The sequence below is a fragment of the Pagrus pagrus genome (genome assembly GCF_965226575.1).
Source record: "Pagrus pagrus genome assembly, chromosome: 3".
Taxonomy (NCBI): Eukaryota; Metazoa; Chordata; class Actinopteri; order Spariformes; family Sparidae; genus Pagrus; species Pagrus pagrus.
The window spans coordinates 29955946-29979848 of record NC_140187.1 but is presented as its reverse complement, the minus strand read 5'-3'; the positions used below and the strand labels follow the sequence as shown (position 1 = coordinate 29979848).

The 23903-nt window shown below is 40.4% G+C and overlaps 3 protein-coding genes across 6 annotated transcripts; 2 read left to right on the top strand and 1 right to left on the bottom strand.

Moving 5' to 3' along the window:
• The first annotated feature begins 601 nt into the window (after positions 1-601).
• Positions 602-7888, top strand: mybl2b (v-myb avian myeloblastosis viral oncogene homolog-like 2b). 2 transcript variants are annotated; one of them, XM_084348783.1, is made up of 15 exons: positions 602-717; positions 1146-1242; positions 1358-1429; positions 1550-1642; positions 1735-1955; positions 2062-2194; positions 2281-2340; positions 3094-3309; positions 3410-3682; positions 3761-3903; positions 4342-4441; positions 4537-4647; positions 6136-6252; positions 6340-6471; positions 6586-7888. In XM_084348783.1, the coding sequence occupies exons 1-15, from the start codon at positions 698-700 to the stop codon at positions 6712-6714; spliced, it is 1917 nt and encodes a 638-aa protein (XP_084204909.1). In that variant the 5' UTR covers positions 602-697; the 3' UTR covers positions 6715-7888. The 2 variants fall into 2 exon arrangements, with proteins under 2 accessions (XP_084204909.1, XP_084204908.1); XM_084348782.1 differs by having other exon boundaries at positions 2278-2340.
• A 474-nt stretch (positions 7889-8362) lies between these two features.
• rpn2 (ribophorin II) lies at positions 8363-16448 on the top strand. 2 transcript variants are annotated; one of them, XM_084349125.1, is made up of 18 exons: positions 8363-8445; positions 8784-8974; positions 9127-9222; positions 9539-9714; positions 9840-9915; positions 10055-10189; positions 10275-10451; positions 10541-10659; positions 11530-11635; positions 11760-11851; positions 11947-12061; positions 12261-12455; positions 12572-12658; positions 12930-13025; positions 13499-13574; positions 14572-14701; positions 15262-15359; positions 15779-16448. In XM_084349125.1, exons 1-17 carry the CDS (start codon positions 8433-8435, stop codon positions 15311-15313), a joined length of 1932 nt encoding a protein of 643 aa, XP_084205251.1. In that variant the 5' UTR covers positions 8363-8432; the 3' UTR covers positions 15314-15359; positions 15779-16448. The 2 variants fall into 2 exon arrangements, with proteins under 2 accessions (XP_084205251.1, XP_084205252.1); XM_084349126.1 differs by lacking the exon at positions 15262-15359.
• A 2796-nt stretch (positions 16449-19244) lies between these two features.
• Positions 19245-21704, bottom strand: ghrh (growth hormone releasing hormone). 2 transcript variants are annotated; one of them, XM_084349777.1, is made up of 6 exons: positions 21658-21704; positions 21341-21449; positions 20405-20509; positions 19741-19845; positions 19504-19629; positions 19245-19405 (listed from the first exon to the last, which is right to left on the bottom strand). In XM_084349777.1, the coding sequence occupies exons 2-6, from the start codon at positions 21415-21417 to the stop codon at positions 19393-19395; spliced, it is 426 nt and encodes a 141-aa protein (XP_084205903.1). In that variant the 5' UTR covers positions 21418-21449; positions 21658-21704; the 3' UTR covers positions 19245-19392. The 2 variants fall into 2 exon arrangements, with proteins under 2 accessions (XP_084205903.1, XP_084205904.1); XM_084349778.1 differs by lacking the exon at positions 21658-21704 and having other exon boundaries at positions 21341-21484.
• Positions 21705-23903: the final 2199 nt, after the last annotated feature.

Below are 23903 nucleotides of genomic sequence, written 5' to 3'. Positions count from 1 at the left end.
AGTAACTGTAAGAAAATAAGTAAAATTGCTCATTTTGAATAACCAGTATTAAGAAATTTTGACTGATTAAACCAACTTCTGAAAAACTAAAAACAAAACCTTTATACATCGGATATGGGATAATTGTTTTCTAAAAATTATAATAAATATAATGTTTTTTTTATTTTCCATTATGCATTCATAATTTTCATTTAATAATTAACGGTGGGGGTTACATGATAATATACTGTATATATGGCAATGTACAGGATTCAGCTTGTCACTATATCGTAAATGAATGTATAACCCTTGAATGTATTACCCTAAGTTTGCTAATTGAACATTTTTGTTTAAGATAAGCACTTTTTACTTTAGATTTTATTTTGAAGCTCCCACCGGAAGTTTTCTATGCAGCCTCTTGACCCTGCGCGCACATCTATTGCGCATCTACGTCACCATCCAGTGTCTACGATAGAGAAGGGCGCGAGATAGAAATCCAGGAGCGCGGATAACCCGGGCGCTCCGCTCCAGCTGGTTACAAGCTACAACCCGACCACTCAACACAACAGCACCGAGCCTCCATCACCACCACCGACCACGTCATTTAGACAATAAACCTGTGGAATACAACCGTGTAATACTGAATATACATGCACATGACGAACAACAGCAGCAGGACAAATCACCGTCTGACCGTAAACAACAGAAACAGAGGGAAATGTCTTGGTGGCCGCGCGGGTAAGATGTGAATCTGTGTTATCTGGACTAACAGTATCGTTAACAGTAATTATTTTATCACAGAAGAGTTTAACATTAATATTTAAGTTTACGGTTCCGATGGCATTCAGTTGGCTAATGGGAAAGGTTTGTTTTTTGACCTCTAACTTCCCATGACTACTTCACGGACCCTCGTCTGTGCCGCCCTTTTCGAAGAAACTTGATAAAAAGGCTTTAGCACTTGATTTACAAGACACTCACGGCGATCAAGTAAACATGTCATACTTTGTACCGACCTAATAGTTCTGGCAAACAATAGTTTATAAATGTGAGATTGCCGCTAAGAAGTAAACCTGATAGTCAAGTTTTCCTCGCCCCACCACCAGGGCGGGGGAGAGGAGCTAGTTTCTGCTGCCACTGTCAGCTCACCACAGCTGTTTGTTTCTCAGTGAGGATGGAGAGGAGGCCATGCATCAGGACACTGACTCTGATGTGGCAGAGCAGAGGGACGGTGGGAAAGTGAAGGTGAAATGGACACAAGAGGAGGTGATTGCCTGGACTTGTCCCAGTGATTTGCATATTGTCTCAGGGATTCTCACCCTGTAATAATGGCTGCAGAGGCAGACAGCAGACATAAACATGCATGTTTTTGTGTTTACAGGATGACAAACTCAAGGCGTTGGTTCAGAAAGTGGGACCCAATGATTGGAAATACATTGCCAGCTACGTACCGGTGAGTTTGGTTAACTATTTGGTCTTCATAGTAAGCCTTAAGGCGTCCATGTCCACGTAATGTCAACAGTAATCCCACTCGGTGTTTAAAGCTATGGTGCATTTGTTTTGTTTTGCTCAGAGTCACACTGAGCACCAGTGTCAGCACCGTTGGTTTAAGGTCTTGGATCCAGAACTGGTTAAAGGTCCTTGGACCAAAGAGGAGGATGAGAAGGTAGGTGACATGTTGGCTAACGGTGCAGGGGTTTAACAGAATAGTATGTTCAGAATGAGTTGTAATTCAGGTGCATTCCCCTCATTCCTCAGGTTATAGAGCTTGTGAATCTTTACGGCAACAAACAGTGGGCAATGGTAGCCAAACATCTGAAGGGCAGACTGGGAAAGCAGTGTAGAGAGCGCTGGCACAACCACCTTAATCCCAATGTGAAGAAGTCATCTTGGACGGCAGAGGAGGACCTCATCATCTACAAGGCCCACTGTCTGCTCGGAAACCGCTGGGCTGAGATCGCCAAGCTGCTCCCTGGAAGGTAAATACTGTCCATCAACGCTGCATCAGCTCAGAAGATGACTTTAAAATTACTGATATGGATTTCTGTGTGAAAATGATTTAAAACGTATCATATTTATTCACAGGACGGATAATGCGGTGAAGAATCACTGGAACTCCACCATCAAACGCAAGTTAGAGATGGGCTTCTACGCTGGGGAGGTCTTTAGGCCAAATGAGCTTGAAGAGCTGTTGGCCCGTGTTAATAAAGATGTGCAGGTGGGTTGTCTTTCCATGATGCTCTTCTCTGAAATTGACACAGTGTGTGGACAGTATTGAAAAAATTTTGCTTTCTGATCCAGCAGGTGTCCAGTTGCTCTCAAGGTGTTGCAGACAAAGAGCCAGAGCAGAAAACACATCCCTCAGTAAGCATCCAGTCACATTTGAAATGTGTCACAATTTAAATAAGGGGTAGCTTTGAATAATTTAATCTCGTTGGAATTGTTTTTAGGGGTCGGTAAGATATTGCTACGGCAATACATTGTATTGCTTCCTCTTGCTATAAGATTAATGCCAGATATTGATTATTGACACGTGCAGGCTCTCTAAAACAGATTCCCCTGACAGTTTGACTCACCAGAGGCACTACTCCATGACCCCTTGTGTTGTGATGTATAATTCTATAATCTTAATTTATACAGAAAGAATTTAGTGACCCGCACTTGTATCCTTCCTTTTAACATTTTAACTCCAGAACTGTTCTGTTCTCTGGCAGCTCAGCCTTTTCCCAGGTTGGAATGATGGTACTCATGGATATTGTGTCAGTGTGTTAAAGAGGCATTAAGCTAAGACTCTATGCACTTTTGTACACATTGTTTCATCTCAGTTCATGTCAAATTCAGGGAAACTGACACTATAATCCAATGCATAAATACAGAATTTGTGCACCTTACAGGACATTGTGATGTATCGTTAGATAATTGTCTTGCAATGTATCAATTATAAGCAAGGTCGTGATACTATTGTTATCATGGGCAACATATTATATTGTGAGTTTCTCTGTGATTCCCACCCCTGCTTGTTATGAATAGAATCTACTTGAAAGAAAACCTGTATTACACTGCAGTGATCATGTTTTAAATGTCAGTATTGTCATAGTTGTCTACTATTTCCACCAGCTACAGGAAACACTGGTCTCTGCCCCGGTTAAAGTCCGACCCAGCGAAGCAGGGCCGTCAAAGGCTGAGTCCTCTCCAAAGGAGAGTTTAAGCCCCAAGACTGAAGCAGACACAACCTCAGGAGACATGAGCTGCTCCAGCTGGGTGGTGGACAGCTCCGGCTTTCTCTCCCCTAATGGTCCAGCACTGAAGGAAGTGCTGGACATGGTGGATGGGGTAAGTGTCCCCAGTAACCCATAGCATGTAATTTAAATGCATATCCAATAGTTGACACTGCTGAACTGCAACTTCTTGTGTCTCTTGTCTCTTCTATCAGGACCTTGATGGTTGGTGCAACCTAGCAGCCTTTGACCTGCCAGAGGAAAGTCCGAGCCCAGAGCGCCACCAGTTCCGTCTGGAGGGCAGCGCCTTGCAAGAGTTGAGCAAAGGCAGCAAGGGGGAGCTTATCCCGATCTCTCCTGGAGGGGTCACTCCGCCCTCCATACTGAACCACAGAAGCAGGAGACGCATCGCCTTGTCTCCCGATGCCAACAACTCCATGACTCCCAAGAGCACTCCTGTCAAAATCTTGCCCTTTTCTCCATCTCAGGTAGGTCATATGATGCTGTAGCATCGACCAGGACAATGTCACATGAGACACCCTACTAACCTCAGTGTGTTGTTCCAGTTTCTCAACATGTGGACCAAGCAGGACACTCATGACCTGGAAAACCCATCCCTCACATCCACACCAGTTTGCAGCCAGAAAGCCATTGTTACCACACCGCTACAACGTGACAAGACGCCACTCACTCAGAAGGAAAACTCGGCGTAAGTGATGTAAAACTAGTGATACGTTTATAGATGCTTCCTTTTTGGATCGGGTTTCAGATCGGCAATAAACATGGATTCATTAAGCTCATCAAGTCTATTATCAAACCTGTCTCCTCTTGCTCTTCAATTATTAGCAAAGATCAGCTAATCATCTTACGTCATTTGAATCTGATCAACTTCATATCTCTAAATCCGGATATTTGGACTAAATTTCTCATTCTGTCCAGGAGGCTGTTTGTTGCATGTGTCAGATACACTTAATAATCATTTCATGTATTAACCTGCTCATTTTAAGGTTGTAGCTACAGATTGCGAACATTAGTTTCTTGCAAATGTGGAAAGGTAAACCTAATACAATTCGATAAAGATACGAGTTCCTTAATCGATGCTGGAGTTGAATTTGATTTTGAACCTCCGTGTTTTGTTGTCATATAGATTTGTCACACCCAACCACAAGTCTGAGCTCTGCACAACCCCACGGACTCCGACGCCGTTCAAAAATGCCATGGAGAAGTACGGTCCTCTGCAGCCTCTGGTGAGCATCTGTGACTGTCAGTGAAAAGTTATAAAATCAGTCAATGGTTTTATCAACACTTTTAACACTACAATGTAATGTGTGTGTAATGTCAGCCCCAGACTCCAAATCTTGAAGACGACATAAACGAGGTCATCCTAAGAGACACTGGGATCGACTTGGTTGTTGTACGCTCGACTCCGCCTGAGCAGAGACGCAAAACGATGGTAACTATGAGTCAACTTTCATAGTTCAGCACTTGTTTTACGTTTTAATCCACTGTTAAAGGTATACCATAACATTTTTATGTATTAGTGCTTGATCATAGAGCCATCATGAGACATAAGACAACATAACAAAACCTCATTCAAAAAATGTGCTTATTCTCAAAACAAGTACTGTTGTACATTCTTACTTATTGCTCACTGAATATAAAAACTTTTGGAACAACAGTTTTTCAGAAGGACCACTGAAATTAGACCTCTATTGAATTGCAGAAGCTAACGTAACAGCAGCTAGCCTAGATGTGAAGTCAGAGTTCAGCCCTCTGTCGAGGTGCATGGTAACACTTTAGCCCAGTGTAAATTTAGTTTATGGTACAAGCTAGACCTGTGGTACAAAATAAGTAAGAGCTAGAAAAGTGTCCTCAAACGTCTACTTGTTAGTTTGTTTGTGATCAAGTAAAATGTTGCAACTCTTCAGTGTATGTATGTAAACTAACACTGTAGATTGTCTGTAGAAGGTGAATCTTGTTCCCCTTTCATGCTGGCCAAAAACCCACTTGCACTCGCTAACGTTTGGCTTTTGTGTGCAATGTGAATGGAAATTTTACTCCCGGCTCAATTAACCCTGCAGTTGTCATCGTTCATCATTCATCATTTAATGTAACCGTGACACTCCTTTTTGGGCAAGATGCTGTGACATTTGTTGAAGTTAAGGCTGCTAACTATCTTTCTGTCTGTCCCTGTCGAGCAGTGCTCGATCATTGCTCAATCAGGCCTGAGTTTAAAAGAGGGACTGCAGTTAAAGACATTAAAAAAGTAACCATTTCATGTGCAACTCTCATCAGAGATCAGAAAGAAGCAAGATGTCTCACTCCCTAGCAACTTCCGTTATCAGCTCCTGGAAAAAAATTATGTATCTAATTTAGAATATTAGCGATTAAGACTTTAAAACAAGTTTAATGCCTTCTGGATGTATTCTGATGAAGTATATGATCTGCTGCTTTCTACTGTTCACTGTTCTTCTGGTGCCTTTGTGATGGGGAAAAAAACAGAAAGGCAAACTCATCCACTGGCAATGTGAACAGAGTTCATTGCAGATTATAAGTGGGTTTACCCGCATTAAAAAAAAAACTACAAATACACGCTAATTTCGGTGTAAAAGTGGTTGTCGTTTGACTGCTTGGGAGTGTTGAGTACTTGCTGTTTTTCAGCTCTACAATGCTTCACGTTCACACATTCACACCTTGGAGCTTTGCATTACAAAGACAGTGGTCCACTGTTGGTCAGTAGGCAGCTGCACAGGAGTGTGAAATCCCCCGTACTATCACTTCCCACAAGCAGATATATCTTGGCTTCTGCTACCACTGCAATTTAAGAATGCTTTGAACCAATATATTTCAGCTTCCATGATATAACCTTGATGAAACCTGCTTCTGTTTATTACCAGAACTTACTGTTATTGCTTTATTTATTTATTTATTTGTATTCTAGCATCGGCCTCCTATGAAGAAAGTGCGAAAATCATTGGCCTTAGATGTCTTGGACTGCCAGGTGATGCCTAAATCCAGACGCAAGTCCCTCAAAACTGAAGTCAAACCCAGCATCAAGGTAAACAATGTGCAAATGTATTAGTTATTAGCCTGTCCCTAGATTTAATGCATCTTAACAGTTTCTCCTCTCCGTTTTTGGCCACAGGAAGAGTCCGTGTTTGTTCCTCTCAACTCCTCCTCGTTTTGCAGTAAGCAGCATGAAAATATTCTAGATCAGGGCTTCCTTTTGGGACCAAGTGACAGCGCAATATTTCCCAGTACAGTGGCTCCCGTTCCAGTAAGTTCCAGCTTTAACTTTAAATGGAATGAATTCTTTCATCAATGAAAACATATTTTAACATGACTTCTTTACTTTGATTTAATTCTGCTGTGATGATTTTTTTCTCTTCAGATGTCAAAAGAATGGGAGACGATTGTCTGCGGACAGACTAAAGACCAGCTCATAATGACGGAGAGAGCACGTCGCTACCTTCGCTCACTAAAACCCCACGCTACCAACCGGGCTCTGATTCTGTCCTGAAACTTAAACATGTTAAAAATACACAACTTAATATTGCTGTTTTCCCCTTACTTTTCGCTGTTGTAATTTGTGGTGGAGAGAACATGACATACATAGGTGTAGCACAGTTTTTGAACAAGTCTTTAGCAATCAAGCTATCAATAATTTGAGAGAACGGAGCTTTTAGATTTAGTCTCATTCCAGACGCCTATTGCAAGGTTTAAAAAAATGAATTCATCACAGTTCATTGTATTGTTGTCATTTAAACATGTTTCATTAGAAGGATGAATGTAAAATTGAAAAATCACGGCTATATACTTATGCTATCACTGAAAAGACATGGTTTTACATTGCATAATGTGTCTGTAATGTAACAGTTTTAAAAGTTTGAAGAGTACAAACATTCAGGTTGCACCTCCATAGCTAAAGTTCTGTTGTATAATATGTGAATATGGAGTAAATTCAGACAGCTTGATCAGGAGTACATTTAGAGACAAGGGATCAATGTTGAAAATGTCAAGTTAGCATTGTCTGTTCAGCATGTGTGTATAGATTTATAATATAAATCCCAATACAGATTAAAAAGGAGGGCATCACGTTAAATTAGACGTCTGGAAATGTAAGCACACACAAATAATCCATCAGTTTGACTTACTGCTTACTGAGATACAACGAAGTGATGAATATACTTGGTAAGGTTTTATGTTGTATCCAAGTTGTTCAGATATAATGGAGGCATTGAAGGCGTACCAATGTTGATGGCAATGGTATTATGTTATTTGGCACTGTTTGTAAATATTTAGTGTTGTATGTTTTTACTTTATCTTAAAACATTTTGTTAAGAATTGTAATTAAAAAGCCTATAATATGGCCAATATACATTTTCCTCCTGGTATGAATGCAAGGCAGCGTCATACTGTACTGCATATCAAACCTTTCATTTAACATTTGACTAGTTGTGGTTTTATTACAGGTTCAGTTCAACCTGGATTAATGTCTAAAACAGTTCCACTTAATATAAAGATGTGCTCAACACAGGTGATTGAGAGCAAACAGTATTGTCACAGAATAGTGTACAGTTTCACATTTCATCTTAGCAAATGGGTATAGTTGTTTCAGGTTGATTGTCCATTTCCCTGCTGTTTTAGTGCCTGGAAACAAGTCAAAGGACAATAAAATACTTCCAGATGGAAAATTGTTTCGTCATTTCTTGGATGCCTGTAACCTACTTAAGATTATCATAAATATCAGCTTCAATTAAATTCAGAACCCTCTATTAGGATTTTTATACATGTCCCAATTTATGTATGTTTATGGACCTTATGTATAGTGAACTCTGGAGTGTTTTAAATGTTGAAACATAGGTATATCTTGAATACAAATAGTTACATATTTAATAGGTTCAATTGATGATTATAAATATAAAAAAATTGCTTGGACGATTATTTAAAAAAATCAATATATAATAAAATAAAACTTGTTTTGAATTATAAAAACGCCGTAGACTGCTTATTAACATTATAAATGTGGTTATAGATTGCTAATACAATAGTCATGAAATCATCATTATTATTAAATGGTGCACAGCGTGCAATTGTGCCAGCGTGTACTTTTAAGACATTGCTTTTATTTTGAAATGTCAAATATACAACCGGATATTACACTTGTGATGACAGCTCTCTATCTGAGACACCGGAAGCAATCGTCGGTTTTGGTGACGCTGCATTAGACTGCAAGACATGGACCGGTCTAGTAAGTGAATTTCTTCTTAAATTTCAGATATAATATTAGAAATGTATGTTCTTCGTGCAATTTACGCTTTGTATGCCATTTAGGAATTGCCTGTTTCATAATTAGTGTAAAAATGGCACGCGGCGCGTGAGGTGAGTTGCTTCCTACTGACGTTAGCTAGCTTGCCTCGTTAGCTTAACCTGCAGTGAGCGAGCGAGCGTTATGTCAATGAATGAATTGATATCGTGAGAAGAGGTAGTGGATTATAAAATTGTTTTATAGTTTCCTCTCTTCGGTGGTAAAAGATACATACACATTTCGATCGACCGGCAGGTTAACTTGTGTAACTGTGTCCGCAGGGTTGCTCGGGTTGTTCCTCCTCAGCCTGGCTCTTGCTGGAGCTCAGGCGCTCACACCGGCGCACTACCTCTCCCTGTCTGATGTGTCCCGACTGCAGAACCTCCTGAGCCAACAATTCACCGACCTGGAGTCAGCATACTACTCTGTTGTTGGTCTGACCAAGCTTGGAGCAACTGTTCCCGATCAAGACGTAAGAAAATCATTTATGCGGTTACTAGTTATAATAAAGACGAATGTGCTCTTGAAATATACATTTAGTCGTACACGTTCAGGTATCTAAATAATACATATTACATGAAGTGTTGATGCTCAGAGTTCTTAAATATGTGTTTTTGATTCCAGGGAGTATGCCAGTTCGTAAAATCCCAGCTGGACCCCACTAGTGTTGACTCTCTCTTCTTTGCTGCCGAGATCAGTCAGGCCATTTCAGGATGTGAAGTATGAAAATATTGTTATTGCTTTGGTCTTTTTATCTGTCCTATAGCCTTTCATTACAATCAAAAGCATTTTTGGAATATATAAGTGTGTAGCTGTGTTGGACAAAATAGAAAAAATGTGACCTTTTTCTCATAATAAATCATTTTGGGTGAAATCTGCATGCTTGCTTCATGATAAAGATGTTAAAACCATCCCTTATATTATTTCTTGAGAGCAGAATAACCATATGATTGATGTGGCAATGTGGACGTTGCTGTACTATAATGTGAACCGCTAAGAACCAAAATATTGATTTGAGATTTTGTTCACTTCATAGATCCCTGTGTCCAACGAAACCCGTGACATCCTCCTGGCAGCAGTCAGTGAGGACTCCACCATGACTCAGATTCATCGGGCGGTGAGCGCAATCGGCTCTCTGGGGCTTCCTCTGGCTTCCCAGGAAGTTGTCGGCGCTTTGACAGGTCGCATCAACAAAGAGGACAATGTCATGGCGTAAGTGTTAGTTATGTTGGTTAAGGAGAGTGGCATTATGTGTGGAGGGTCCTGCAGTGATTGTACAAATAAGTGGAGCAGTTCATTTAATTAATAAATGTATTTTCTCTCTTCTCTTTGGACAGTATCACTTTAGCTCTGCAAACAGCAGCCCGCCTGTCCCAGCAGGCAGAGCTGGGAGGAATTCTCGAGGAAATTGAGGTGAGCTCTTTAACTTCCACCAGGTGGTGCTGTGTCCCTGTCCTTTGACTCAGACTGACTGGATCCTTCATTATGTATCACCTCCTTCTGTTTTTAGCAGAATAAAGTTTTAACCTATTTTTTGCTATCTTTCTCTCAGGACTTGACTGCTCGTTTGGATGATCTTGGTGGCATCTACCTCCAGTTCGAAGAGGGACTTGAAGTGACTGCCATGTTTGTGACTGCTGCTTATTCCCTGTCAGATCATGTGGACATGGAGCCCCCTCTGAAGGAGGTATGATCGCCGTCTGTCAGCTGTTTTTTCATGTGTTGGAGTTATCTTTCCTCTGAAAATGATAGACGATGTGCTCTCCCCACAGGACCAGGTCATCCAGCTGGTGAACTCTATCTTCAGCAAGAAATCCTGGGACTCTCTGGCTGAGGCCTTCAGTGTGGCGAGTGCCGCCGCTGCTCTCTCCAGTAACCGCTTCCATGTGCCGGTTGTTGTTAGTGCTCAGGGCCCGGCCACAGTGTCCCACAGCCAGCCAACCCTGCAGGTGCAGATGCTGCTACTCAATCCAGCTACAGTCCTCTGCATGGTGTTTAATCATCTGATAGTGACCCTGTTTCTCTGTCTCATGCACAGCTCCTTGTCACTGATGTCATGTCTCAACCTTTGGCCTCAGCCAACGTGCTGGTGGAATCTGCATACGCTGTGGCCTCCAAGAGCATCATTCTCAGCCAGGCACCGTTCACACTTAATGAGTATGTGTCATTAGAGTGATAGGTGTTAGCTTTACATTATTTACCAGAGGTGTGGACTCGGGTCACTCAACCTGACAAAATCAAAATAGACTTGCAACTCGACTTTTATCACCAATGATTCATAACTTCACACAGCCATTATTTAAATGGTGTAGTGTATGTTCCTCATTCAACTAATTAATTCCCAGGATGTTGATACTAAATTCCTCGGATCCACTTTGTTTGAAACAATCAAACAGCAAACAGTTGCATGAGTGAACCATAAAGAACTAACATTAATTACTGAGCTCCAGTTGGAAATAGCGATACCAAAGATATTTTTGTTTGTGTACAAAAACTACACGGTGGTCAACAAAAAAATCAACTGGAGTATGCATAACATTTGGTCCAACTTCACTCAGCATTTGAAGTTGCAAAAAGAAAGGTTAGTTGAGGCTCTGTTTTTAAATATGGCATTATGGTATTGGTGAAGAGCAAATTATGACTTCTTAAGGACTCAAAATTCAAAGTTTGGGATTTAGGAATTGAGTGCAAAGACTTGAGATTACTTGTCACTTGCACAACATGACTCTGTCACAACTCTGTAATTTACCCAGGATCCCCACTACTTAAGAATTATTCCAAAAGCAGGAAAAAATATACACACATGACATTTCGTTAACTCATCTGAATGTTCATACAATAACATCAGACAAATTGTTGATCAATTTAGATTATGTTTAGCTAAGCACATTAAGTTCCTTTCATGGTTGCACCTTCTATATTTACTTATGTCAATCTATTTTGAGGTGTTTTTAGGCAATATTCTTCATCAGTACTTCCAGGTTTTGATAGGACATGCACTATTTTTCTTTTATCTTCAATTTTCAGTGGCATCTTTGAACTGAACTTCATGTCCAACCAGCCAGCCAGTGGATATTATCAGTTTACTGTTGCAGTGACCGGAGACAGCCGGCTGGTTGCCAATCATGTTGAGGTGAGGTGGTGTTCGGTGTCCTAGGTTGGCAGTCAATCTGAATGTGGCTTTGTCACTTTGTTTATGGATTTGCATGCTGCCCGTATTTGATGTAACGTTAAGTTTTGCTTATGTCCACCTGTAGCTAAAAGTGAAAGTGTCCACTGAGGTGGCTGTCACTAACATGGACCTCTCTGTAGTGGATAAGGACCAGAGCATCGGCACAAAGACCAGCAGGTTAGGAGACAAGTTTTATAAGTGAAACCCTTCTTTCTGAGCCTTAGTAGCATGATAATAAAATACTAAATGCTTTTGTCTTTTAAATGATCCAGGGTGGACTATCCTTCCAAAGCCAAGAGCTCCTTCACAGCAGACAGCCACCAAAACTTTGCTATGTCCTTCCAGCTGGTTGATGTCAACACCGGAGTGGAGCTGACCCCACACCAGGTGTGTAATCAGGGTGGGACATGAAGACACATCAACAGCAAAATCTGGAAAAATCTGTTGGCTGTTTCATTATCACTGTTGTGACCACACATGTATATCTTGTTGGCCAGAACAGTCATGAAAACACTTTGACCAGTTAGGAAAAATAAGGTTTCCAATCCTGTTTAAGATTAAGATATATACATTCTGTCTGTCACAGACTTTTGTAAGACTGCACAACCAGAAAACTGGCCAAGAGGTCGTGTTTGTGGCTGAACCCGACAGCAAGAATCTGTACAAGTTTGAGTTGGACACAGCAGAGCGGAAATCCGAGTTTGACTCCATCTCTGGCACCTATTCCCTCTACCTCATCGTTGGGGACGCTACCCTGGAGAATCCCATCTTGTGGAATGTGGTAAGTGTCTCTTCAGCCTTGGTGGCGCTAATGAGGTTTATTTACTCATGTAACAAGTGCTCGGCCAGTCAGAAGTTGATATTGGGCTCTAACGCTGAGTTGTGTTCTTTTAAAAGGCTGATGTGGTTCTGAAGTTTGTGGACGAGGAGGCACCGGCTACCATCCAGCCCAAGACTCTTTACGTACCCAAACCAGAGATCCAGGTAATACTCGTGTTCTCCTTATTCCCATCAGATAAACCACTCATTTTAATCAGAATAACTCCTCATTTCTAGCCGAATTACTCCTTATTTATATCAGGATAACTCCAAACAGAATTACTCCTCATTTCAAAAAGATTAACTCCTCATTTCTTTCAGATTATCTCCTTATTTATATATTGTTCTTACTTATATCACAATTTCTCTTTATTTCTATCCGAATTGTTTATTTTTTATAATTCCAGCAGTTTAAACTCTCCTCTTATCTTTGCAGCACTTGTTTAGGGAACCAGAGAAGAAGCCTCCCACGGTGGTTTCCAACACCTTCACTGCACTCATCCTGTCTCCGTTCCTGCTTCTGCTCATCCTGGTAATATTGCAAAACTAACTTTGTGCAAAATCAGTTCAACTGTAGAGCAACTTATTTATGGAAATGATTTACACACCATTATTGTTATTTAGAGGCACACCTCATAACAAACCTACTTCCATCAATACTCAAAAGCTTTTTTAGTCGAGCATTCATCTTTGTTATTATAGTTGTAAGCACAGTGGTCTATTTTTTCTCCCAGAAAAGCTCTTCAGTAGGAAGCCTTCGTACATAGTGAATGGGACTCCAGTACTGCATGAATATAATGTTTGTTTTAATTATTTTTTTAATTTGAAATCACAAAAGCTACCGTGTATTTTTTTCCCTGCCATTTGCAGTGCTGAGTAATAGTTATTGTTGTGGTGGATCAGAGCATTGTGTGCTTGGTGGTAAACAATTTGTCAGCCCTTTTGTGTGCAGCTCTCACAGAGGATCCAAATCACATTGTCTTTTATTCTCCCTCTCGTCTGTAGTGGTTTAAACTCGGCGCCAACATTTCCAACTTCAGCTTCTCTCCCAGCACCGTTCTGTTCCATGTAGGACACGCAGGTGAGTCCCTATCTTTGAAATGAAATGTGTGAATGTGATTGTTTTATAGCCTCTTCATCTACTAATCACCTGCTGTTGTTCAAGATGATAAGTGAATTGCAGTAATTACAGTGTGTGACATTGGGCATTATCATAATGAATTATAATTATTAATTTCAGCTATGCATTATTCATGAACTTCCGCACATAAAATCTTTTAATGAGATATCCCCAAACCACAAACATTTCTCAAACGTTCTCAGTTTTGTACATCACAGTCTAGTAACTGTCAGAATTTAGTTAAAATTGCAGGAAAAACAAAACTGAATGTGCGTTTTCATTAACTGTACTTATTCAAATTGTTTTACTAGTCTAAGAAAATTAAAGAAATTATTCAGAAGGAAATCAAGTTCAAGTCCACATAAATAGGAATTTTAATCTCAGAAATTATTTCAAACAAAAATGGTTAAAATTTGATTCCACAAATATTTCTTTTAATAATTATGAAGACTGCATTGCCGTCTGTAATTAAATTGTAGTCAAATAAAAAGAGGGAGTTATGAAGTGAAGGTCAAATTCAAGAAGTATAAAATGTATGCTACCATACGTTTCTGAAAACATTTTAGGTGACCAATAGGCAGTGTAGCAACAGAATCTCGGTTTATAATTTATCAGACAGAGTTTGGTCGGTCACCCCTCACTTGATTCAAGAAAGAGGAGTGTCTTTGGCCCATTCTTAAGCCACGTAGATGTTTGAAAACACTATATTAAAAGGGTTAGTAATATATTCATGAAAACATCATCCTGTCTTCTAAATATGGAGTGACGCATTATTAAATATGTACAATAAAAAAAAAATTGAAATAAATTAGAGCACCCCACTCGCTTGAAGAATCACTGACACTAGGGATGTTATATTACATTGTTGTTGTGGGAGGCACCTCACGATTTGATTCAGAGGGCTACAGTGTAATTATAAAACTATTACTGGTGCATCAACTCGGTTGTTTCATTTCAGCCATGCTGGGCCTGATGTACGTCTACTGGACCCACCTGAACATGTTCCAGACTCTGAAGTACCTGGCAATTATTGGCGGCGTAACTTTCCTCGCCGGGAATCGCATGCTGGCCCAGAAAGCAGTGAAGAGGTACGTCTCCCAATGGTGCCTGGCACAAATGATTTCTAGAGAGTCCTTCATCCCAGAGAGAAAGCCTAGCCCTCTTTAGATGACGAGGACACGGGATCTTTGAGGCCTCTTGGTAGTTCTTAGCCTTAAACCTGAGGAAAAGTGCCTATTCCATATCAGTAGCTCCTCAGTTGGTCCCCAGAGGTTGACTTCAGTGGCAGGAGGAGAGCTAGCGTGTACTTGGATCAGGAGAGAAGCGTGGCAGCAAGATCTGTCAGAGTGATGCTCTGAGTGGGCAATTTCTTCACTATCAATATGTAGAGCCCTCAAAGGGCCCGAGGGAGCAATTTGAAGCCTGTGTCACTGACTCCTGACGTCACTCTAGAATTGTTCACTTTTACTTCCTGTTCTTAAGACAGCCCATTTAACCCTTTTAAGCACGTAGATTATTGCAATTAATGATTTCACAAAATATCCAGTGAGGACTTTATTTTCCTTCTTTTCCTGCTAGTCTGTCTCCTTGCAGCTGTGTCTCTTTAACCCCTCTATCCACCCCTCGCTGTCTCTTTGCTCCTTTTCAGGATTGCCGCAGAGCAAAGTAGTAGGTTGGCAAAGTATAGGAGCCTACGATAAAGCCCCCCATTTGTAACAAATGAGTCGGTCGTGCTTCCAGGCTGAAGTAAGGGCATCCTCAGAGAATGCATCTCCATAATGGCTGGCAGCGTGCATGGCTGTGTGGTGCTCACTCATTCTAACTCCCCGAGTGTTCACATGTACTTGCCGCCCTCCCCCTAGTTTGCCTCTCACTCATCTCACCATGATCATTACAGCCATATCCATACCCACACTTTAATAATCCCTCCACTGTGTTCTGTTTGACTGACATATTTTGTGTTCATGAGTCAAGGTGTGCATCATCCAGATCTGAGACATTAGTCATGAGAGTTTCCCCGTGTTCTTGCCACCATACATTCTGTTTGTTCTTAAAGGGAGCACATTTAAATGCATGATCGACCCTGTACGTGCTTTGAGAAAGATGAGCTATTAAAGACTCTGGTTTGTTTTAATTAATGTTTGTTTTTTTTTTCTCTTCCACAGAATTGAGAAAAAATAAGGGCGGGAAAATTAAAAGAAGACACTGACAAAGCTCATTTTTGTTTCCAAGGAGTCATTCAACGAAGCATCAGATCAGACTTTAAACACGGCGTGGCAATTCAAGAACCCATTCAACAGTTTAAACATGCAGTTTGTCTGTGTTGCCAAATGGAAGAAATTGAGATATCACGGTGTCTCCGAGGACAAACGCTCACCTACTGAGGGCTGTACAGCCACTGATCATTGCACTTCATCTTCCTGTGAGATTTTTTTTTCTTATTGTCCAACATGCCAGTGTTTTGTAAGTGAGCTGGGATTTTTATTTGTGGTCTTTTGATGGATTTTTTTTCCGTTGATTTTCGGATTTTCTTTTTTTTTGTACATTCCTCTCTGTTGTTGCTCAGTGCCCATTTCACCTCATAACAGAAGCTATTAGTCAATATGTGTCAGCTGATAAAAACCATTGGCAGTAGCACTGATTCTTTGGTCATTACTAACCACGTCAGTGTGTTTGTTTTTCTTCGGTACACCAGATGTGTGGGAGAAGTGGTAATCTCCTATTTGATACAGAGTAAATGTCCCCCCAGAAAAAAATGTTAATAATTAAATATGGGCAATTTGAGGATATGATGTTTTTGTAATGAAGGAGAGGAAATAAAGAATCTGAGGTGAATCGATGTCTTTCTTTGGTAGTTCAGAGGGGGACTGAAACATTGTGGGTTCAGTGGAAAACAAGTTGGGGAGATTCATGAGCAGACATGCAAGATTTTTTCCCTTAAAAAAAGTCAACACCTGTTGTTTTGTTAAAAGGAAAAGTTCACCCGAAAATGAAAATTAAGTCATTATCTTCTCACACCCCTGCCGATGGAAAATGGCATAATCCAAGTCTCTGGATGCCCCAAGATCCCAACAATTGAGCTTATGCACCAGCTTTAGATGGTGTGCTTGCTAAAGCTTTTAGCTTAGCAGCTACAGTGATTTGGGTGTACAGAAGGGTGTTTTTTTCTGTTGTTTTTTTACAGGTGTTTTAGAACAAGTCCCCATCTCCTTCAGTTGTGCTTATTCTGAGAATACTGCAACACTGTTTTGCTGTGACGCTCCAGAAATGTTTCGTGAACCACGAAACTTCACCTGGAGATTTTCATTTCAGGGTGAACTTAGCCTTTAACATGAAAATGGTACTAGATCACAAGTTCCCTCAAGTGACTGACTTACTGCGTCAAGTGTCACAGGTTTCTTTTGTTAATTTTTAGATTAATCAATTTTAATTTTTTTGGGTAGAAAGGCCTGGCGGTCCAAATCAAAGCTTATAGCAGGCCAACTTTGGGCTGTTCATGAATGACAATTCCAGGATAATGCTAACCCAAGTAGAGACGAGTTATAAATCAGCAGACTGACTCACGAATGCCTGTTATACAGCAATATCTATAATGTTTCCTAAAGTTAGCCACCATAAGCTACACTTTCCAAAATGTTCCTGCTTATGAATGTAACTGAGCAAGAAGGGCTTATTTGTTCTTCAAAAGTTAAACGGTCTCACTTTAGCCCAGCAGTGACCCAGCACGCATGACACCAGGACCCCAGCACTCAGTGGAGTGGAGTATTTATCAGTTGTACCTGTGCTTTGTCAACTGTGATTACACAAAAGGTCTACAGGTGGTCCCCACCGAACAGCTGCCACAGGACTAACATGACGATGAGAAAAATATCAACCACATTCTCTAAGTGCTCACACAGTCCTGACAAGAGGGCCAACCAGAGAATGCAAGTGAAAACACCTGTTTGTGGGAGCTGTAAAGCCCAGCTTCTCACTGTGTGGTGTGTTCCTACACTGACAAACAGAAAGCTTTTGGTTATTTCACCTGAGAGAATCTTGTATTTTATTTTATTTTTTTGTCTGTGCTATTTTTACTGCTCTGAAATGGGTGGGACTCAGCTTGAAAAGTGATATCACATTCTTCTTTAGCTGCACTGGAATCAGAATCTGATGACTGTGGATAGGATGTTGAAATAAATCGGCAAACCACGCCCACACATTCCTGATGAATGAATGGTTTGTTTGTGACGTATGATCAGCAAACTGTACCAATGTAAAAATATGCAGAATGGAGTGTTACATTATGACATACACCGATCAGGCATAACATTATGACCACCTGCCAGATATTGTGAAGGTTCCCCTTGAGCAGCCAAAACAGCTCTGACCTGTCAAGACATGGACTTAAGACCTCTGAGGGTGTCCTGTGGTGTCTGGCACCAGGGCGTTTTATAGTGGATCCTCTAGGTCCTGTATGTTGGGGGGTGGGGCCTCCATGGATCAGAGCTGCTCCAGCACGTCTTACAGATGCTCGATCAGATTGGGATCTGGGGAATTTGGAGGGCCCTTTTTTGTTGTTCCTCGAGCTGTTCCTGAGCAGTGTTTGCGGTGTGTCAGGCACATTGTCCTGCTGGGGGGCCACTGCCATTGGGTAGTGTAGTTGTGATGAGGGGGAGTAATTGAATACCTCTCATCAGTGGTTCTCAACCTTTTTTCAAGTCACAACCCCCTCACCACTGGGACTTTTTAATCACAACGTCCTGACAGTGCCACAATTTTTTTTTTTTTTTCCTTTTACAATCAGAACTCATGTGACTCACACTTTGACTCTCACAAACACACTTGATAAAATCTATTTTAAGGCAAATTACATCACTGGTACAGGTAATGTAATATTAAAAACTATTCTCGTCAAATTATGTTATTTTATTTTTTTGTCTATAACCATTTAACTCAGTATCCCTTTGGCAGCCCATTTTTTACCCTGTTATTGAGGAACAATCCTTTCCTTACTGTTGGGTAATTTAATATATGTCACTACATCATGTTTTATAAGCTAATCACATGGATTCAGGCAACTTGTGGGCAACTGAATTGGGGGGTCGCAATAAGATCTGCAAAGCAACTAATAGGCCTAACTTAAAAAATAAAAAGATTGTCCTCTGAAAGGTGACTGAGGATATCGTAGAGTCTTAAATCTTTAAAATCCATTGTTGTTGAAGATTAAATTAATACAATTATTCCATGTTGGTATTTCAGTAGCCACTTAAACAAAAGTAACATTCTTGTATTTCTTTTCAAACAAGATTGTTTAATTTAAAGGGGCACTATGTCGTTTTGGATAATAAATTTAAACTCTGAATTTTTATATTTACAATACTAATGAGGTAATAATACCATCTCAGAAATATTTATTTTTCCAATAACTGAATAAACAAGCTGTTCTCAGAGGACAATAAAGTCCCCAGAACACTGTTTGAAGCTAGATAGGTGGCAGGGTCCGCCAAATATAAACATGTACATGTTTATTCAGTCATGAAAACAAAGAGAGTTTGTTTATTTAGTTTGATTAAAGAAAAAAAAAAACAGTCAATGAAGATCTTTCATAGTGCACATTTAACTGCTGGACATAAGAAGTCACAAGCTCAACTGTAGGTTTCATCACAGCTTTAATGGGAATACAAAAATGACAACATCATTTTCATCCGTACAGAACAGGTCGGAGGAAGTTTTAGAAAACAAGCAGTGATGGCTGAATAGTGCCGCAACGAGGAGCTTTTTGTTGTCCACCCCATCAATCTCAACTCAGCAGTCTGTAAGGAGGAAAGACTGACGTCAGCACGCTGTAAAAGTCAGATGAGTATTTCTAAATGTTTTCACTGGAGCAATGAGCTTTATGGTAGCTGTTCACCTGGGCCTCATGACGTTCCCGTGCACTCCTCTGTATCTCTGATTGCTCAGGATGGATGTAAGATCTTCTTTATAGGTCCCTTCATAGATGTCTGACTGACGCTTCATGTAGCTCTCACTTTCATCTCTGTGGAAAGAAACCATCAACAACTCATGTTTCACTGTGTAGTCCTGCTGTTCATCTTACAATACACAGACTTGCAGATTGAACTGACATTGTTCCTCTTGTGCTACCTACCCCAGCCGTTTGCCCATGATTGTCTGAAGGAACTTCCTGGCAGAGATTTGACCCAGGACCTTCCTGTAACTGTTTGTAAAGATGGCATCAGCGTGGCGTCCTGAGCTAAAATCAGAAAGTGGACACTTAATTACGTGACAGTATTCATGAGTAGCTTTCAGAAATAAAGTAAACTGTAGTGCCATGAAGCAACAATAAAAGCAGTAGTCCAGCTTAAAGGGTCAGTTCATGTAAAAGCACATTTCTTCACTTAACACTAATTGTTTTATTTGCCCAGATGTTGAGGTGTCCTTCTGTCTCACCCTCTTTTTTTGGAACCACGTTCTAACAAATAAGGAGTCTCTATAAAAACTGTTCACAGTGATGTCTGGAAATTATGCAGAGTAACTGGTACACTTTTTATGAAAGTACATGCTGATGTTGAATAATACAAAAAATAAAAATAAAACATTTAAAGATGTGTCTGCTGTGAAGACCACTACAGCAGTTTCATTCGCCTCTCTTGTGCTGAGGTGGAGGCAGAAATCTTAACAGGCAGATATTTTAAAAACCAAATCAATCCTGATCCACTAGAGGTAAGTGAAATTTTTTTTCCTAGTTGGGGTAAACTGACCCTTTAAACTGTCGTTTACATTGGCCACTCAGTCCATATTAACAAACTGACCGTATCTCTGTCAGCTCCCTGGGAGGACTGGCGTCTTCCTGCAGCTGCTCTGCTGGATCCTTCATAGAAGATGTCATCAGGATGGATGTATCCCTCTGGCCGAACCTGACAAACATCCACGTTAACTCAACTAAATGAATGGAGAACATCGCACAAACATTTCCACACACGCATCATCCCATACTGATGTGTAAATGTATTCAAATGTCTGCCCAGAAAATGTACTGATTCAATTATTACACAGAGTTTTGATGGTGAAGACGGATTTCAGACAAAAACAGCATCTTAAGAATACTCTTGTCAAATAAAATATTCTGCAGCTTGGCTGTGACTAAGGCACTGTGTAAACGTAACGTGTTGATTAATGCAGACATCTTGACCCGTTTTAGCATAACAAGTGCAGAGGGCACAGCTCTGACATGCAGTGAAAGGTTTAAACATCGTGCTGCATGCATGAATGTGCCCATTCTTTGAGCCCTTATGTCATTGTCTGAAATCAAGGCTATGTTGTGTATCCTTCTTTTACACATGTTGATTTTATCCCTGTAAATATGAAGTTAATTATTATGCTTTACATTTCACTTTGTTAAGCTTTGTGATCATTTCAGCTGAAGCTTGGTTACATTTAATCTTACTTAATTTGTCAGAATTGTATTTTAAAATATCTTATTATATTATATACATACACAAATTCAACCACATTTCGGTATTTCTACAAATTTCAACACCTGCGTTTACTCACACATGTGTGTATACACACACACACACACAAGATTATATTTGTATATATATATACATATACACACACTTTTCAGTATTTCTTCAGATTTCAACACCTGAGTTTACCCGTCATAATGGATTTAAATAACTTTAAAAATAATCTACTAAACACTTTCAAACAAATTCAGTAATTTGTGTAAATCAGTGAGGACTTACCTAATGGATGGGTAGAGCGGGGAGCCTGATAAAGACATGACCAGGCAACAAACCAGCAGCAGTGCAGATTTCTCCATCCTCACAGCTAGTCCAGGAGAAGAATGGACAGCTAGAATAAATGACAGGAGAAGAAATTACATTAGAAAAAAATGCTGAAACCACAGTTCCCCTCAACCAGCCTCATCGCTCTGCACAGGGCACTGAAGTTGCAGCAGGCAGAGATGTGCGCTGTGATGGAAAATATCAACATTTCCTTTTAAAATGATCACAGACATGAAAGTTATAAATTACATTTACACACGTGGTGGACGAGTTACCTAGATATTTTGTGTGAATTCAGAGTGTCCCTGCAGCTCCTCTTTATTTGACACCTTCCACTTTCATCATCTCTCACTGGCAGGAAAGGACTGGACTGAAGAAACACTGGATCAGTGATTGTTAGCCCTGCATCCATGGTCAGTTTATATTGAACCTGGAGCGCCCAGACACTCCCCCATTACACATCCTCTCTCTCTCTCTCTGTCTCTCTCTCTCTCTCTCTCTCTCTCTCTCTCGTTGTGCTGGAGCTGCATGCTATTTTTTCTTTCTCCTCAGATTCAAAGAAAAATAAAGAAACATAGTGGTAATGTTTAGAGCAGAACAGAGTACAGTCCCAGACACATTTTTCACCCATGCATTGATAGATTTGTTAAAGGTTGATGTGTCTGTCAGAGTGCGCACAGCCCTTCAATTAAACAGCTGTCGAAATCATTCAATATGTATAATCCCTCACACCAAGGAGAGCATTTTTCACTACTTCACTTTCAGTACTATACATAGGAAATGGAAAACCTTTTAAAACACACAGGTTAAATGTAGAAGGTCTATTTGGAAACTTGGCAGTAGATTTGGTAAGTTATGTTTTACAGGACATTTCAGAAGAAGGCCTTTCTAATTCAGACTCTAATTCAGTAATTCAGGGTTCCTTTTGAAGGGTAACTCCACCAATTCTACACATTAAGTGTGTTTATAGATCTTGGGGAGCACTAGTGCATACAGTATGTGAAAACAAGAAGCATAAAGCCATTTGTGGCTCCAGAGGAAGCTGCATTTAATCTGATAAATTGCCTCCAGTGATGTCACTCAATGGCTAAATTGCATTGTGGGTAATGTAAGCATCGGTTAAAATTGATGGAGTTACCCTTTAAGTTGCCTCCTTGTCTGTAAATTTGAATCCGAATACATGTATTAATAGTAGTATGCCAGGCTGAGGTTGGGGAGGGCAACTGTACTGTCTTTGCTTACAGTTTGAATAGTGTGACGATGTTCTGCCATCTTAATCTTTGAAAAGCAGGCTGGAATATAGACCATACTTTACCCCAAAGACACTTAATGAGATAGATGCCTCTGGTGGTTGTACAGGAAATTGTGCTGCAGATTTTGTACTTATTTACGGAGCCACCCTGGTGTCAGTCGAGAAAAAAAAAAGCCCTGTACTAAACTGAGGGAACAGATTGCTAAACTGTACGCACAGTTTACTAAACTGAGGGAACAGATTACTAAACTGAGGGAACAGCTTGCTAAACTGTGCGCACAGTTTACTAAACTGAGGGAACCGATTGCTAAATTTGGCAACCTGCGCCTACGGATATGTCGTCAGCTACTTCTTTTCAACATTGCGACCATACCGCACCTCACAGGTAAGTCAATGTATCAATATTAACGAGTAGCCTTACAGTTAATGCTATATTTTGTTTAGCATTGTACATTGACTGCTTTCGTAACATTGCATGTATTGTGTTTGTCACGTCAAACGCATCTTTCAGTTGGAGGCTAACTGACGACATATCCGTAGGCACGGGTTGCCAAGTTTATCAATCTGTTCCCTCAATTTAATAAACTGTGCGCACAATTTAGTAATCTATTCCCTCAGTTTAGTAAACTGTGTGCAAAGTTTAGCAGTCTGTTCCCTCAGTTTAGTAAACTGTGCGCAAAGTTTAGTAATCTGTTCCCTCAGTTTAGTAAACTGTGAGCAAAGTTTAGCAATCTGTTCCCTCAGTTTAGTAAACTGTGCACACAGTTTAGCAATCTGTTCCCTCAGTTTAGTAATCTGTTCCCTCAGTTTAGTAAACTGTTCCCTCAGTTTAGTAAACTCTGCGCCCAGTTTGGCAATCTGTTCCCTCAGTTCAGTAATCTGTTCCCTCAGTTTAGTAAACTGTGCACACAGTTTAGCAATCTGTTCCCTCAGTTTAGTACAGGGCTTTTTTTTTTCTCGACTGACACCGGGGGGCTCCGTACTTATTTCTTGATACAGGGTGGTGAAAAGAAAACACACTTAGTTGTGAGTTGGTATTGTGCACTGTCCACATTTGAAATCGCCTTCTGGTAAGGTTGACACCAGTTGGGTTGATTTAATACAGAGACAATTTGAGTGTACCAACCTCTTTGAGGTTTCTTCCTCTATGAAAGGTTATCCTAAGATGTTCTTTATACAGTTCACCAACTTGTGGGTCACCAGTTAGGACATGCCAATATCTTTAGACTCACCGCTTGATCTGTTGTCCCCTTTGAGAGTATCCCAGGA

Bases quoted from the DNA above. Each gene is read 5' to 3' on its own strand.
- mybl2b (XM_084348782.1), top strand. From the start codon at position 698: ATGTCTTGGTGGCCGCGCGG. The intron at 3,310-3,409 runs GTAAGTGTCCCC...CTCTTCTATCAG, and splicing joins TGCTGGACATGGTGGATGGG to GACCTTGATGGTTGGTGCAA. The intron at 4,648-6,135 runs GTAACTATGAGT...TTTGTATTCTAG, and splicing joins AGCAGAGACGCAAAACGATG to CATCGGCCTCCTATGAAGAA.
- rpn2 (XM_084349125.1), top strand. The intron at 8,975-9,126 runs GTAAGAAAATCA...TTTTGATTCCAG, and splicing joins CAACTGTTCCCGATCAAGAC to GGAGTATGCCAGTTCGTAAA. The intron at 10,452-10,540 runs GTGCAGATGCTG...TCTCATGCACAG, and splicing joins ACAGCCAGCCAACCCTGCAG to CTCCTTGTCACTGATGTCAT.
- ghrh (XM_084349777.1), bottom strand. From the start codon at position 21,417: ATGGAGAAATCTGCACTGCTGCTGGTTTGTTGCCTGGTCATGTCTTTA. The intron at 19,846-20,404 runs GTCAGTTTGTTA...TTCTGATTTTAG, and splicing joins AGGGAGCTGACAGAGATACG to CTCAGGACGCCACGCTGATG. The intron at 19,630-19,740 runs GTAGGTAGCACA...TTCTTTCCACAG, and splicing joins ATCATGGGCAAACGGCTGGG to AGATGAAAGTGAGAGCTACA.